Source organism: Lissotriton helveticus, chromosome 5_1, assembly GCF_964261635.1.
Source record: "Lissotriton helveticus chromosome 5_1, aLisHel1.1, whole genome shotgun sequence".
Taxonomy (NCBI): domain Eukaryota; kingdom Metazoa; phylum Chordata; class Amphibia; order Caudata; family Salamandridae; genus Lissotriton; species Lissotriton helveticus.
The window spans coordinates 11,851,321-11,866,192 of record NC_136065.1 but is presented as its reverse complement, the minus strand read 5'-3'; the positions used below and the strand labels follow the sequence as shown (position 1 = coordinate 11,866,192).

At 44.8% G+C, this 14,872-nt stretch overlaps 1 protein-coding gene across 1 annotated transcript in view; it reads right to left on the bottom strand.

Annotated features, from left to right (window-relative positions):
• Nucleotides 1–2,135, bottom strand: part of LOC144752355 (major histocompatibility complex class I-related protein 1-like) — a 106,746-nt gene extending 104,611 nt beyond the window's left edge. The window contains exon 1 of the mRNA XM_078640292.1: nt 2,054–2,135. Within this exon, the coding sequence (XP_078496418.1) occupies nt 2,054–2,135 (82 nt within the window). The remainder of the gene's footprint in view (nt 1–2,053) is intronic.
• Nucleotides 2,136–14,872: the final 12,737 nt, after the last annotated feature.

Below are 14,872 nucleotides of genomic sequence, written 5' to 3'. Positions count from 1 at the left end.
CAATTCCTGTTTCATTTGGCAATTCAGTCAGTGGTCAAATTCTGTATAAGCCCCCGAAACTGACCACTGGGGAGAGAGAAACTTCCACGAGGGTGCAGTTGTAGATCCTGATGGCCGGAGCACCAGATTTCACCTTAACCAAAGAAGGCTCCAGCAATATTCTCTAAGGCTCTGCAAAGGATTTTGCCTTCATTGACTGGAGCGAAGGTTGTGTTCTCGCATGGCTAAAATCTCCTTGCCCTTTTACTCAAAACATGTGGTAAGCTATTTCAGACAGACAACATATCTTCTTGTTCTATGTATGCGCACCTCTTCTAAAACTCAAGAAATATTACTTATTCATCTGTAAGAACCAGCAAAACGACTGGAGATAGCACTGTGAGGCTGTCAAGGACTACACATTATGATGGTACATTTGGTCCTTGTTGTTTCACTGCTCACCAAATACTTCTCTGCTTTAAACTTGTATCTTATGTTATGTTACCAAAAAATAGTCTTGCTCTAGATTTAGTAGTTTTAAAATAACTATTTTAAAATAAAAATGTTTAAATGCAGATCCTGTTTCTTGTGATCCTTGAATGTGTGACTCATTAAGGAAAGATTGTTTGTATTACCACTGTGTTCCTGAACCCTTTAATGGGCTATTAGAACATTGGAAGGTTGAGCGCGCCATTGAAGATGATGTTGTGCTCAGGGCTTCTAGTGGCCGATAGAAACCCAGAGCGTCAACATTCCAATGTTTAACTTTCACAGTTGTTGCTGAAAACAAAGCCCTCATGGAGCCCGAGGGGATTTCAATCCCTTGGGCTCCCTTAGGGCTTTATTTTACAAATTAAAACATTCCGCTCTCTAGGGGCGGAATGTTCAAATAGTCTTACAACCCTCCATAGTGGGCTCTACCAGCCATTAAAGGCCCGCTCTGCTTGAGCGGGCTTTTAATGGCCGGTAGAGCCTTCTACAGCGGGCTCTAAGGCTATATCAGAACACTGGAATGTTGAACGTGCCATTGAAGACAATGGAGTGCTCTGGGCTTCTAATAGCTGGTAGCAGCCTGAAGCATCAACATTCCAATATTTTCCTTTCACAGCTGTTTCTGTGAACAAAGGCCTCATGGAGCCCAAGGATATTTCAGCCTGTAGGTATACTCATTGGGTTCTGTGGGTACTTGCACTGCATTATTGTGGTAAATGGCTGGTTGGCATCGTGGTGGCCAAGCCTGATGTAGTGTTTTCACTGCCATAATATTGAAGTAGTTTTGTATGAATTTCAATTCACCCAAGAACTCTACCTATAAGATGGGTGCAACCTGTCTACATCCATTTATGCACTTAGCCACTCATTCAGCCAGTCAGGTGTTTACTTATTCAACCACTCACTCACCAATTAAATATCAATGCCTGGAATCACTCATTCATCCAACCATGCACTCAACAATTCAACCATCCATATACTCACCCATTAATTATTTATGCTGTAAACCACTCACTTTTCCAGCCATGCACTTACACATCCAAGCACCTCAGTCTGGGTACCACTGCAGCTCACTGAGCCCTGCTTTATCTGGAGTTCCCTTCTCCGTTTCCAAGTCTGTGTCCATGCACAGCTCCAACAAGGGAGCAGAAAGGAAAGGAAAATGCCCCCACTTGAACCAGTGTAGTATATACCTTCCCTCGTGCTGGGAACAGCACGAGGGATTACCTTCTCTTGTGGTTGTTCCACTCCTCCGTTCTGTTCTAGCGCTCTGGGCAACGCTAGTCAGTTGCCTGGAGTCCTGGAAACGAGCGGCGGTTTATCCCTGTGGGTGTTTCTATCAATTGAATAAAAGAAGATTTAAACCTACAACTCTTGCCAGAAATACACTTATTTCATTTGGCGAAGAGCGGGTTCCGAACCTACCAACTTCAACCTCGAACACCCACCAGGAAGTACTCGGCTCAACCCCTCGATACCCGCCCTCCTACTAGGTATTTATCTACTTTCCTGCATCACGCCTCATCTTCCTGCTCTTCAAGTCGTCAGTGGCTGCATTTTCTACTGATTTTCTTCCACATACCAACATCACGGCTGCAGATGGTGACGGTTGCATTGGAAACTCGAGCTTCATCCAGTGAGTACTGCGCATCATACACCGTCATTGTACCAGCGCATCATCAGTTTCTACGCGCACTTGACGCTAACACCCTCGATGCTCCAGCGCTCCACCTCATCACGCCCTGACGTCAGCACGCTTGCGCACGGCGGCCATTTTAGCTAGTTGCCTAGCTACAACTAACCACAACAATAGGCTCTGCGCTATTATCCACACCGAGTCAGTTTCCTGATTCCTGACACCACAGCGCGACCTTCGCTTCGTGTCCTTGGCATTCAATAATACTGTGGAGTTAAATACTGGTATTTTTACAACATTATTTATTACATTTGACAAACTTATTCAATTTGTTTTTACTCCTTCGGTGACAGGCACACCTCTGCCTGCATTTCAAATGTTATCATAAACTTTACTCATACTTGTTATTTATTGGGCACATTTACAACCTAATCTGTGATACTTATCAATTTATTTAAATGGCTTCTTCTCAGCAATTCGCTCAACCCCCACCTTTTCTTCAGCTCCCTGGAAAACCTACCATTCCTTGGCGTCAATGGGTTAGAGCTTTTGCCAACCATATTGTAGCGATTGATGCAGTCAAATTCACTCCTGAGAGGAAAGTTGCTATTTTATATGGTTGCTTGGGTGTTGCTGCACAACATACTTTTGAAAACCTCCCAAGATCCTCTCCTCCCACTGGAGAGGCTGGTGATAATTGGGATGAGTATAAAGAAGCCTTATCCAGACTCGCAAGACATTATGGCGAAGAACCTAATGAAATGCTTGAAAGACATAACTTCTTTAAAAGGAGACAGCGAGAAGACGAGTCCATTGAGGAATACATTGCTCAGTTAAGAATCTTGGCCTCTACTTGCGAATTCGAATCTAATCCCGACATTTACATTAGGGATCAATTTGTTTTTGCTTGTTTTTCTAAAAAGATTCAACAACGCCTTTGGAGCTGCAAGAAGCCTACACTTCAAGAAACTATTGACATTGCCAAGAGCATCGAAAGATCCATCACCACCTCTAACGCACTACAAAAAGACCAAGCTCATTCTTCTCTTCATTCTTCTTCATATGACAATGCCACTTCAATTAGTGTAGTTAACACTAATAGGTCTTTTAGATCTTTTCAAAAGAAACCTAACCCTAACCCTTATTGTTACAGGTGTGGTTCTAAGTCCCATATTGGCAACAACCCCTCTTGTCCTGCTTCAGGAAAAAGGTGTGTTTTATGTAAAAAATTAGGACATTTCCAAGGTATGTGCAAATCTGTCAAAAGATCGTCCAGACCCTCTGTAAATAGTATTATATGTCCTGATTTGGAAGATTGTATTGATGAATTTCAAGACATGGTTGTATCTATCCATTGCAACTTCATTGATACCTCTAATTTGGTCAAAGGTCCTTACTGCTCTGCACTGTTTGGTAACATTGAAGTTACAGTCATGGCAGATTCTGGATCCCCCATAACCATTATTAATGAAGCAATTTTTCTTGAAAAATGGAACAATTCCATTTCTTTACTCAAATCTGACCTTAGTCCCAAAGCATTTAATGAGTCTGATATTATAATGCTTGGCTACTTCAACTATAGGCTTGAATGTTTTGAGAGATCTATTATTACCAAAATTTATATTGCAACCAAGGGTCCCAATATAGTTGGCTGGCAAGATCTTGCCAAAATGGGTATCTACCTAGTTCCTGGTTCGGATGATCCCATTAGAGTTGGTGATCCTCCTGAAGGTTATTCCCCTGTTCCACCATTTGTTTCAGTTTGTCTTCTCTCTGAAAATCATGAGTCAGACATCAAACAAATTTTGGACAAATTTCCCAATGTTTTTTCCAACCAACCAGGCACCGTCAAAGGTTTTAAACATGAAATCAAACTTAAAGCCTCTGCCCAACCCATTGTTCATAAAGTCCGCCCTGTCCCCATCAGTGCCAGAGACGAACTTAAATCTGTACTCACCTCACTCAAAAAGGATGGTATCATTGCACCTTCAGATTCCTCCGAATGGGTTTCCCCCATTGTTATCGTTCGCAAGAGGAACGGAGAGGTCAGGCTATGTGCCGACCTTCGCACCCTAAACAAAAATATTTTGGTTGATTGCCACCCACTTCCCAAAATTCATGACCTACTTGCCAACCTAGGTGGTGCCAAGTATTTTTCCCTTATTGACTTACGCTCCGCGTACCATCAAGTACCCCTTACCGAATCTTCTCAAGACCTCACCACTTTTGTCACCCCATTTGGTGTTTTTAAATATTTAAAACTCCCATTTGGACTTGCTAGCGCAGCTAGTGTTTTCCAAAAAATCATGGATCATCTCTTCGAGTCTGTTCCTGGAGTTCAGGCCTATCAGGATGACATCTTGGTTTTTTCTCCTGATTGGAATTCTCATTTATCCCATCTTTCTTCTGTTTTGTGCAAGCTTAATGAAGCTGGCATGACTGTCAGAGCTGACAAGTGTAAATTTGGTTCTCAATCCCTGGATTACTTGGGTCACACTTTAACTCCCGAAGGCATAAAACCCAAGTCCTCCCTCATTGAGGCTATTTCTCAAGCTTCTCCTCCCAATGACAAAGATGCTCTCCGCTCATTTTTGGGTTTAGCAGAATATTACGCCCGTTTCGTAAAAGGCTATGCCCAAATTGTTGAACCCCTTCGCTCTTTACTTCGCAAAGGTTCCAAATATACTTGGACTGAAGAGATCAATACCTCTTTTTCACATATCAAAGACATGATTGTTGATGCCCCTGCTTTACAACCCTTTCAAGACTCTGCCAAGTGTTTCATCATGGTTGACGCCAGCTTAACTGGTTTGGGCGCTGTCCTTGGTCAGTGGGTTTCTGGTAGGGAACACACTATCGCTTTTTCTTCCAGAACACTTAAGGATTCTGAAACCCACTATAGCACCATTGAGCGAGAGTCATTGGCTTGCGTTTGGGCAATTGAAAAATTTAAGAACTACATTTGGGGTAGAGAATTTGATTTATTCACCGATCACAAGCCTCTCACTCAACTTCTCAATGGTGATGGCCTAGGTAAAGCCTCCTCAAGACTTGTCAGACTCTTGTCAAAATTACATGAATTTCACTTCAATATTAAACACATTTCAGGTGGCAAAAATTTTCGTGCCGACTGCTTGTCTCGCATGTCACTCAATACTGCTTCTGATATTCAAGATATCGGTGACATTGAATGTGTAGTTGCCACTCTTGACGCCACCAAGTTGTGCCCTTTCATTTCAGAGGATTCTTGGTCAAAAGCATATGAAAATGATCACAATTTAAAATTGGTTGCACAATACATTTCTCAGGGCTGGCCTGAGAATAGAAAATTGTCCAATGAACTAAAGGCTTTCTCCAGGATTTCTTCTGAACTCTCCCTTGTTGACAATCTAATTATGAGGCATGATGTTTTTGTTCCCCCTTCTGATGTCAGACCCGATATCATTAAATTTGCACATCAAGGGCATCTGGGCATCACCAAAACATCCCAACTCATCAAATCACATTATTGGTGGCCTTCTATTGAATCCCAGGTAAAGTTTTACATTGATTCCTGCAATGAATGTTTACTCTCGGATAAGAAATGGAAACTCATTAGTACGCCCCTACATCCTGTTCCTTTTCCACTTAAACCCTGGGAAAAGGTTGGATTGGATTTTTCTGGCCCCTTTGAAGTCCTTCCCCATGACATGAAATATGTCATTCTTCTAATTGACTATCATTCTAAATGGTTGTATCACATGTTTTGTGACTCCCCCTCCTCTGCTAATGCCATCAAATTTTTGCGAAATTTATTCATCATTGAAGGTTGTCCTTCTGTGGTTGTTACCGACAATGGTTCCCATTTCATATCCGAGAAATTTGACTCATTTTTAATGGAACATGATGTTGTTCATTTCAAAGTTGCTCTTTATTCGCCCACTTCAAACGGTTTAGTTGAACGGGCCAATAGATTGCTCAAAGATGCTGTTCAGACTGCCATTTCCTCCCACAACGATGTAAGAAATTTTGTTGAAGAAAAGTTTTGGTCATACAACATTTCTCCTCATTGCACGACTGGCATATCTCCCTTTTCTTTGTTAAGAAATAGGAATGTTCACACCAGATTGTGTCCTACTTGGTTATCTGAGAAGAACGTTCAGACCCATCGTCCTTCTCATGTTTCTCTTTCTGAAAAAGTCTCTCAGAAACAATCCCTTATGAAGGTCAAGCATGATTCAGGTAAATCTTTCACTTCTATTGTTTTAAAAGTTGGTGATTGGGTCCTCATCAAGAATCCAAGAAAAGTTGCTAAAGGACTCTCTAAATTCTCCACCCCAGTCCAGGTTACTGCAGTCAGTAAGGCTTCTGCTTTACTTGGCAGTAGAGGATGGTGGAACAAAAGAGCTTTGGTTCATCTATCTGACTCACAAGCTCGCTCCTTGGTAAGTTTGACCCAAGAACAATTTGATCAGTGTGACTGGTCTTTTTGGTTAGATTCCCCAGATTCTTCTTACTCATCTTCATCCTCCCCCTCATCAGATGCATCCCCATCTATCACTGTTTCCTCTCCTCCTTCTTCTTGTTCCTCCTCTTCTTTGCAGTTTCCCTCTTCATCTTCCTTTCATTCTGAGATTGGTAGGGAAGTTTCCCATCAAGTTTCCACTCCATCTGTTCGGTGTAGGAGGTTACCTATCAGGTTTAATGACTATGTGTTAAGCTGAAATTTGTTTCTTTTACTTTGGTCCTAAATACTTTTGATGTCTTTATCCACATGTATTTGCTTTCCTTTTATTGTTCTTTATATATTTTTGAAATGTTGTGAAGAGGGAGAAGTTGTAGTATATACCTTCCCTCGTGCTGGGAACAGCACGAGGGATTACCTTCTCTTGTGGTTGTTCCACTCCTCCGTTCTGTTCTAGCGCTCTGGGCAACGCTAGTCAGTTGCCTGGAGTCCTGGAAACGAGCGGCGGTTTATCCCTGTGGGTGTTTCTATCAATTGAATAAAAGAAGATTTAAACCTACAACTCTTGCCAGAAATACACTTATTTCAACCAGACCTTTAATGACAAGACAGTGAAGCGTGCAAACCTTATTTCTTATTATAGTTCCCCTTGGCCTTTCATCCTCCTTTCATCTATTTAAAAACCAATCTGGGGTGGTGACTACCTCTCTCCTGCTGTAAACGCCAGTCAATATTGCTGGGAGGTGACCTCCTGTCTCATGCTTTAAACGCCAGCCATTATTGCTGGGTGGGGACTTCCCCTCTCATGACGTAAACACCAGTCATTATTGCTTTCTCATGCTGTAATTGCCAGCATTATTGCTGGGTGATGACTTCCCCTCTTATGATGTAAACACCAGTCATTATTGCTGGGTGGTGCCTTCCCCTATCAAGCTGAAATCAACAGTCATTATTGCTGTCTCATGCTGGGACCTACTGACACTTAACTTAGCACAGAAAGTAGAGACACAAACACACCAAGGGGGACACATTGTTTGATCCCATCTTCTCAAATATTATGGAGATAGAGGTTGACACACCTAGGCCAATTCCCTGATCAGATCACTATCTAACCCAGTTTACAGTACCCTCTCACAGAAAGAGGCAAGAACAACAGATCAAGGAAATCACTACTAGGAAGTGGAACAATTTCAACCCCACCTCCTTCACCCAGGCACTGTTTGAAAAAAAGCCTTGACTAGATAAAGACATTAATCTAGCCAATCGTCAACTGGAAACCTGGATTATAGAGGCACTAGATAAGACAGCACCTTGGAGTACTAGGACCCCAAAGAGACAAAAGGAAACAGCACCTTGGTTCAATGATGATCTGAAGGTGGCCAAGAAAAAATGTAAAAGGCTTGAGCGAGTATGGAGGAAGGAGTATTGTAGTAGGGCCAAAGAAATCTACAAAAAGGAACTAAAACAATACCATGCACTAATCAAGAAATCCAGAACTACTTTTTATGCGGAAAGAATTGAAAGGGCTAGTAACTCCTCCAAAGAAATGTTCACTATACTTAAATTCCTCAGAACACACAAAACTAGAGACAACTCAACCCCCTCTACAGAGAGTTGTAACAAGGTAGCTGAATTCTTTGCAAATAAAGTGACGAAGATATACAACACCTTCCCGGTAGAAGCATGACAAGGTATAGGCCTGACCTGGGGAAGCCAGATCAATGTTGCTGGGGTGACGGTGGATGCCTTTAAGATCCTAGACATAGAAGAACTTACAGCCATAGCAGATGGGATCAAATCCGGTTCCCCTCTGGATCCAGTCCGACCTAAAATAATAATGGAGGAAGCCAATGCAATAATGCCAAATATATCGGAGCTTATCTCACTCTCCTTCCAAACCGGCACTGTCCCCACAAAATGGAAGCTGGACATTGTCAAGCCACTTAAAAATAAACCGTCCTTAGATCAAACAATATTAGAAAATCTCCGCTCTATCTCACTACTGCCATTTGTGGCAAAGATTGCAGAGAAGGCTACTAACAGTAAGCTGGTAGACCATATAAACAGGAATGACCTACTCCATCCCTCACAGTCGGGCTTTAGAAGAGCTCACTCCACTGAGTCAGCACTACTCATGGCCTCTGAAACTCTGAGAATACATGCTGATGAAGGACAAACAGCCGCACTGATCCTGCTTGATCTCATTGCGGCGTTTGATACCGTCTCCCACAAACTGCTCCTAAACAGGCTAGAGACTTGTGGCATCAGGCATATTGCTCTAAGCTGGCTGACATCATTCCTTTCTTCATGAAGCTTCCAAGTCACACAACAAACATATCTATCTGATAGTATTCCCCTGTCCCAGGGAGTACCACAGGGCTCAATCCTGAGCCCAACTCTGTTCAATATTTTTGTAAGACCCCTGGCAGAGAGAGTGGAGAAACATGAGGTCTCGATTGTCTCTTATGCAGATGACACGCAGCTTATTGTCTTACTATCACAGAACAAGGACCAGACAGCTGTCCGCTTCTCTGAAATGTTTAAAAGAGGTAGCACACTGGATGTCTAATCACTGCCTCAAGCTAAACGACAATAAAATGGAGGTACTGATTGTTGGCCAGATGCCTTCCATATGGTCTACCGCATGGTGGCCTGTTTCACTAGGCCAACTACCCCCTCCCAAAAGCAGAAGTGCAAAACCTCGGGGTCAGGTTTGACACAGAGTTGACATTTGAGAGCCAAATCCGGAAGGTAGAGGGAAAATGCTATGGTGGCATTAAAACTCTGCGGAAAGTTGTAGATCTCCTACCAACTAATGCCAGGAAAACCATTGTACATTCAGTAATAACATCCCAATTGGACTATGGGAATGTACTATATCTCGGAGCTACAAAAAGGGGTCTGTCCAAATTACAGAGAGTACTGAATACAGCGGCTCATCTGGTTCTCAGCCTGCCAAGAAGATCAAATGCAAAAAAAACCCTGACAGCTCTCCATTGAGAGCCGTATTCAAGGCAATGTGTCACTGCCACCGCATCCTACTAAAGAAGGGCCTAAGATATTTGCAACCTCTAATCACCAAATACATACCAGGGCGTAGCCTGAGATCGCTGGACAAGGACCCGGGGGCATATGTATGAAAGTTTGGTTTTGCGATTCTCAAATAGCGATTTTTAGAGAATCGCAAAACGCTATGTATGTAGGATTTGCAAATAATTTTGCGAATCCTACATATTCCTTAATTGCGAATCGCAAATTGCAATTCGCAATTAAGGAATACCTCCCCATTCATTCTATGGTCCTAGAGGCTCATACGAATGAATGGGAAGACCTTCTCAATTTTCGATTCTCAATTAGAGAAACGCAAATTAAGAATGCAATTTCAAGGGTGGCAGGGTGTCAAAAGGACACCCTGTTGCACCCCTGAAATGTACATGTGTGCACATGTGGCACACATACATGCCCTAAGGGCTTGTATGTGTGCCATGTGGCACTTTGCAAAATGCAAAAAAGTGATTTTTTCTAAGAAATCGCAAATTACCACCATCTTAAAGTTTGTGGTAATTTGCGATTCCTTGAGGCCAAATTGCACGTTTTCTGTGCTTTTTACATTGCTTTTAAGGAATATCAATTTGTGATTCCTTAAATGCAATCACAAATTAAGGAATCACAAAATTAGCGATTCCTTAATATTGCGATGCGATTTGAAAATGTCTCATACATCGCGTTTAGCGATTTTGCATTCGCAAACGCAGTGTTTTTGCGAATCGCAGCATTTGAGACTACCCCATAGTGACTGTACCGAGAATTTTTAGAGCAAGAAAGGGAGAGCGCTCTTTCAGGTACCGTGCTGCAAAAATATGGAATAGCCTACAGATTGACTTAAGAAGAGAGCCTTGCGAAAGTAGATTCCGCAGGCAACTGAAGACCTGGCTATTTGTGCAACCGCTGCAAGGAAAAGTCTCGGTTAGTGGCAGTATATTGCAGCCGAGCTTGCAGCTAACAGCCACATGTCCCTGAGTCCTCCCTAACTGCTTGGACACACCGGTGGTGTAACCATGCGCTCTACAAATTAATAAATAGATACATAAATAATCTCTAGTCATTTTTGCAGGCTGCAATTCCCAGCCATTATTGCTGGGTGTTGACCCCCTCTCTCATGCTGTAATTGCCAGTTATCATTCCTAGGTGGTGACTTGCTAACTCATGCTGTAATCACCAGTCATTATTGATGAGTGGTGACTTCTCCTCTCATGCTGTAATTACCAGTCATTATTGCTGGGTGGTGACGTCCTCTTTCATGCTTCAATCAAGAGTCATTATTGCTGGGCGGTTATTGCTGAGTGGTGATCTCCGCTATCATGCCGCAATCACCAGTCATTATTGCTAGTTGGTGACTGTTAGAACCTGAGATGCCAGGTCACCTAGGGTAGCCTGGCCTAGGGGTAAGGCATGCAATTTCTAGAGGCACAGTGTGAAGGTTGCAGACCACCCAAGAGTAAATCCACGCAATAGCACACAAAAACAACACTACACCAATTTGTTAGGAAAATATGAGCTGTTTTATAAAAATAATGTCTCTGTCCTTTTACCTTCAGAATTCACTATTAAATTTACATTTCAGTTTCGTTGGAATTTAGCAAGAATACTTTTTAGTTCTAAATCATCTTAACATCTAGCATTTATAATATAGACAGTTCACTTAATCAAAACTGGCAGGTAGCTCTTACTCTTCCTTTACTCAGTTAAACATTTACTGTGTTCTGCTTACTTTATATCATCTCTAAACACAGCATTACTTTATAATCTGGCAAGAACAGCTCCTAAATCAGATCAGAGCAACACTTTCATTTACATGGAAAACATTACAGATCTTCTACTACCTATTTGAATGCAATTTGGTTAGACCCATTTAAATCAGCATTTAATTAAGCCCCAGAAGTAGTTGAATGGGGTTATTATGCAGTGCACTATACTTGTTTCCCACAGTACCAGTAACCTCCTCCTTATAGCACACAGTCACTGGGGGTTTCCTCAAGTTCCTCCCCACTGTATGCTGCACAACTGTGGGAAATGACCATTGACTGAGTTATTTTCTTGTTAATCTCTAGCGTCACTCTCCCCCTGCTGAACACCTCCTTACTTGTTTTATCAGGCGGTGGTATTCTTGCTGCACCAGAGGGTGAGGGGAAAACAGTGAGCAGGACAAAAAGGGAGCCACGCGCTGGCGGGATACACTAGCCTCTTGGGCCCCCAGCTCTCCTCTGTGTGTCACCAGCGACCAAAGGAGCAGATTTCACTCGATCACCTTAGCCGCTTTTAGGCTTCCCCAGACCTCCCCTCCCGCTCACGCCAGCCTCACTGTGTGGCGCTTGAGCAGGGGAGAGAGGCTCTTGTTTACCGCTGCCGCCGTGAGTCTCCCGGCGCTCCTCCTCCGCACTCCCTCGCACTGGAAGGGGACGCGCTAATCCCCTGGACATGCGCGAAGCGATCCTCCTGTTCCGCCCCTTCTCCTCAGCTTCCAGACCCGCCTCACGGAGCCCGGCGGCTCAACAGGGCATGCGCGAAGAGCGAGTGTCTCCCTGTCAGAGACCGCGCTGATGGCGCTGCGCTGCCCTTCTTCTCCGCTCCTCACCTCAAGCTTGCAGTTGCAGGTCCAAATCGGCGCCGCCTCGCCTCACACCAATCCGGGGTAGAACGGCACGTTGCCCACCAGCCTCCGCTTCCTCAGCACTATCACGCCGGTCCAGAGCCAGGACAGCGCGTTTTCTTGCTGCCTCCGTTCTCTCAGCCCTCAACACATCAGGTAGACTTCCCCTGTACAATTTAGACAAGGGGCAAGCTAGGCGCCCAGGGTCTCCAGTAACTTCCCACAGCGGGGCCAGGACAAGTAACCAAAAGGGGAGTAGTGGGGTGGATCAATAAGGCAGCTTCCCAGTCCAGGAGGTCAACCCTAAGTTTATTTAAACATTTGTAAAGCGCTACAAAGGCCCATGGGCATCTCGGCGCTGATATCTGCTAAATTCAGTCCTGAAGGAGGATCTACCTATTGGTCAAATAACCAAGTTTTGAGTTGTTTTCGAAAGGACCACAAGGAGGGACTGTTCTTTATGATTAGCGGCAAGGAGTTCCAGAGCTTGGGTGCTGAAACAAGAAATCTTCTGTCGCCCCATGAGACCAGTTTGGTGCGGGGTACTTCCAACTGGAAGAGATCAGAGGACCGCAGGGACCTAGCGGGCCGGTAGGGGATAAGTTGTTGAGTCAGAAAGGCTGGTCCCTGGTTATGCAGTGCCTTGTAGACAATGCACAGAGCCTTAAACTTAGCTCTGTTCCTAATGGAGAGCCAATGCAACTCTCTGATGGTGCTCGAGACTGATTGGAATTTGGGGATGTTACCCAACAGTCGGGCAGCAGCATTTTGAATAGTCTGCAGCTTGTTGAGTACTCTCTCTTGGGCATTCAGGAATAGCGCATTACAGTAGTCTAACCTTTTCCCACCCTTAGCTACAGCCTGTCCTCCAGCTGACTTCCACAGGTAGACAAAATGGCTGCCCCGCATTCCGCCTTTTATAGGCTGCCCTTCAGTGGTCCAGAATGGACCAGAAGGTTCTGGAATGCCCTATGCTGGTCTATGGGTAAGTTCTGGACTTGGCAGTTAGGGCAGTTGGTAGCCACCATTTTGTGGCTCCAACTTTCCCTGTCAGAACAGGCCCCTGGGCCTGAGGTAAAAGATTATGGGGGGAAAAAGAACACCTATCCCCTTGACCAACACCTATAAAAGTAGTAGACATACAAATTATTAAGGGTATGAGGGGCAAAAAGGGGACAAAATAAATAATAATGAGGAGGGACTACGCAAAAAATCCAGACAGACAGACAGACAGGTCTAACACGCGTCCCCCCCAGCTGAAAGTGGGGAGAACTACCCAACCCCTTGGGAGTCCTCATCACTAAGGCGGAAATACCTGGAGAGACCGTCTGCATTGGCGTGGTCCACTCCAGGCCGATGTTCCACCCGGAAGTCCATTCCCTGTAGGGAGATGGACCATCTCAACAGCTTGGGATTTTCCCCCTTCATTTGCATCAGCCAACGAAGGGGGCGGTGGTCAGTCTGAACCAGGAAGTGCGAGCCAAAGAGGTATGGCCGCAGCTTCTTCAGAGCCCACACCACCGCAAAAGCTTCCCTCTCAATTGCACTCCACTTCTGTTCCCGGGGAAGCAGTCTCCTGGATAAGAAGATTACAGGCTGATCCAGGCCCTCTTCATTTAGTTGCGATAACACTGCCCCAATGCCATGTTCGGATGCATCTGTTTGGACAATGAACTCCTTGGAGAAATCGGGAGCCTTCAGGACCGGTGCTTCACACATTGCCTGCTTCAACTTTTCAAAGGCTTGCTGACAAGCCTTTGTCCAAACTACCCGTCGAGGTTGTTTCTTGGAGGTGAGCTCTGTGAGGGGCGCTACAATAGTGCCATACCCCTTCACAAAGCGACGGTAGTAACCTGTGAGGCCCAGGAAAGCTCGGACCTCAGTCTGTGTCTTGGGGGGTTCCCAGGCCATGATTGCCTCAATCTTCGCCTGCAGGGGCTGCACTGACCCCCTACCCACCAAGTGTCCAAGGTACACAACCGACCCCTGCCCAATCTGGCATTTGCTGGCTTTGATGGTCAATCCAGCTTGTTTCAGAGCCTGGAGAACTGCTTGCAAATGTTGCAAATGGTCCTCCCAACTGCTACTGAAGACAGCAATGTCATCCAGGTAAGCAGCAGAGAAACTCTCCATTCCAGAGAGGACCTGGTTCGCCAGTCGCTGAAATGTGGCAGGGGCGTTCTTGAGCCCAAAGGGCATCACACAGAACTGGAAGTGTCCCTCAGGCGTGGAGAAGGCTGACCTTTCCTTTGCTCCATCTGTCAAGGAGATCTGCCAGTACCCTGAAGTGAGGTCAAAGGTACTTAGGTATTGGGCAGCTCCTAGCCGGTCAATTAACTGATCCGCCCTAGGGATTGGATGAGCATCAGTCTTTGTAACTGAATTCAGTCCTCGGTAATCCACACAGAACCTCAGTTCTGGTGTGGTGCCCGGTGGGGCGGCTTTTGGGACTAGCACCACCGGACTGGACCAAGGACTGCTGGAAGGTTCTATCACTCCTAGCTCCAACATCTTGGCAACTTCGCCATGGATGCTAGCCTTCACCTTGTCCGACAGCCTGTAGGTCTTGGACTTCACTGGGGGGCTGTCTCCTGTGTCCACATCATGGGTACACAGGTGGGTTCTTCCCGGGACAAGGGAGAACAGCGAAGAGTACTGCCCCAATACCTGG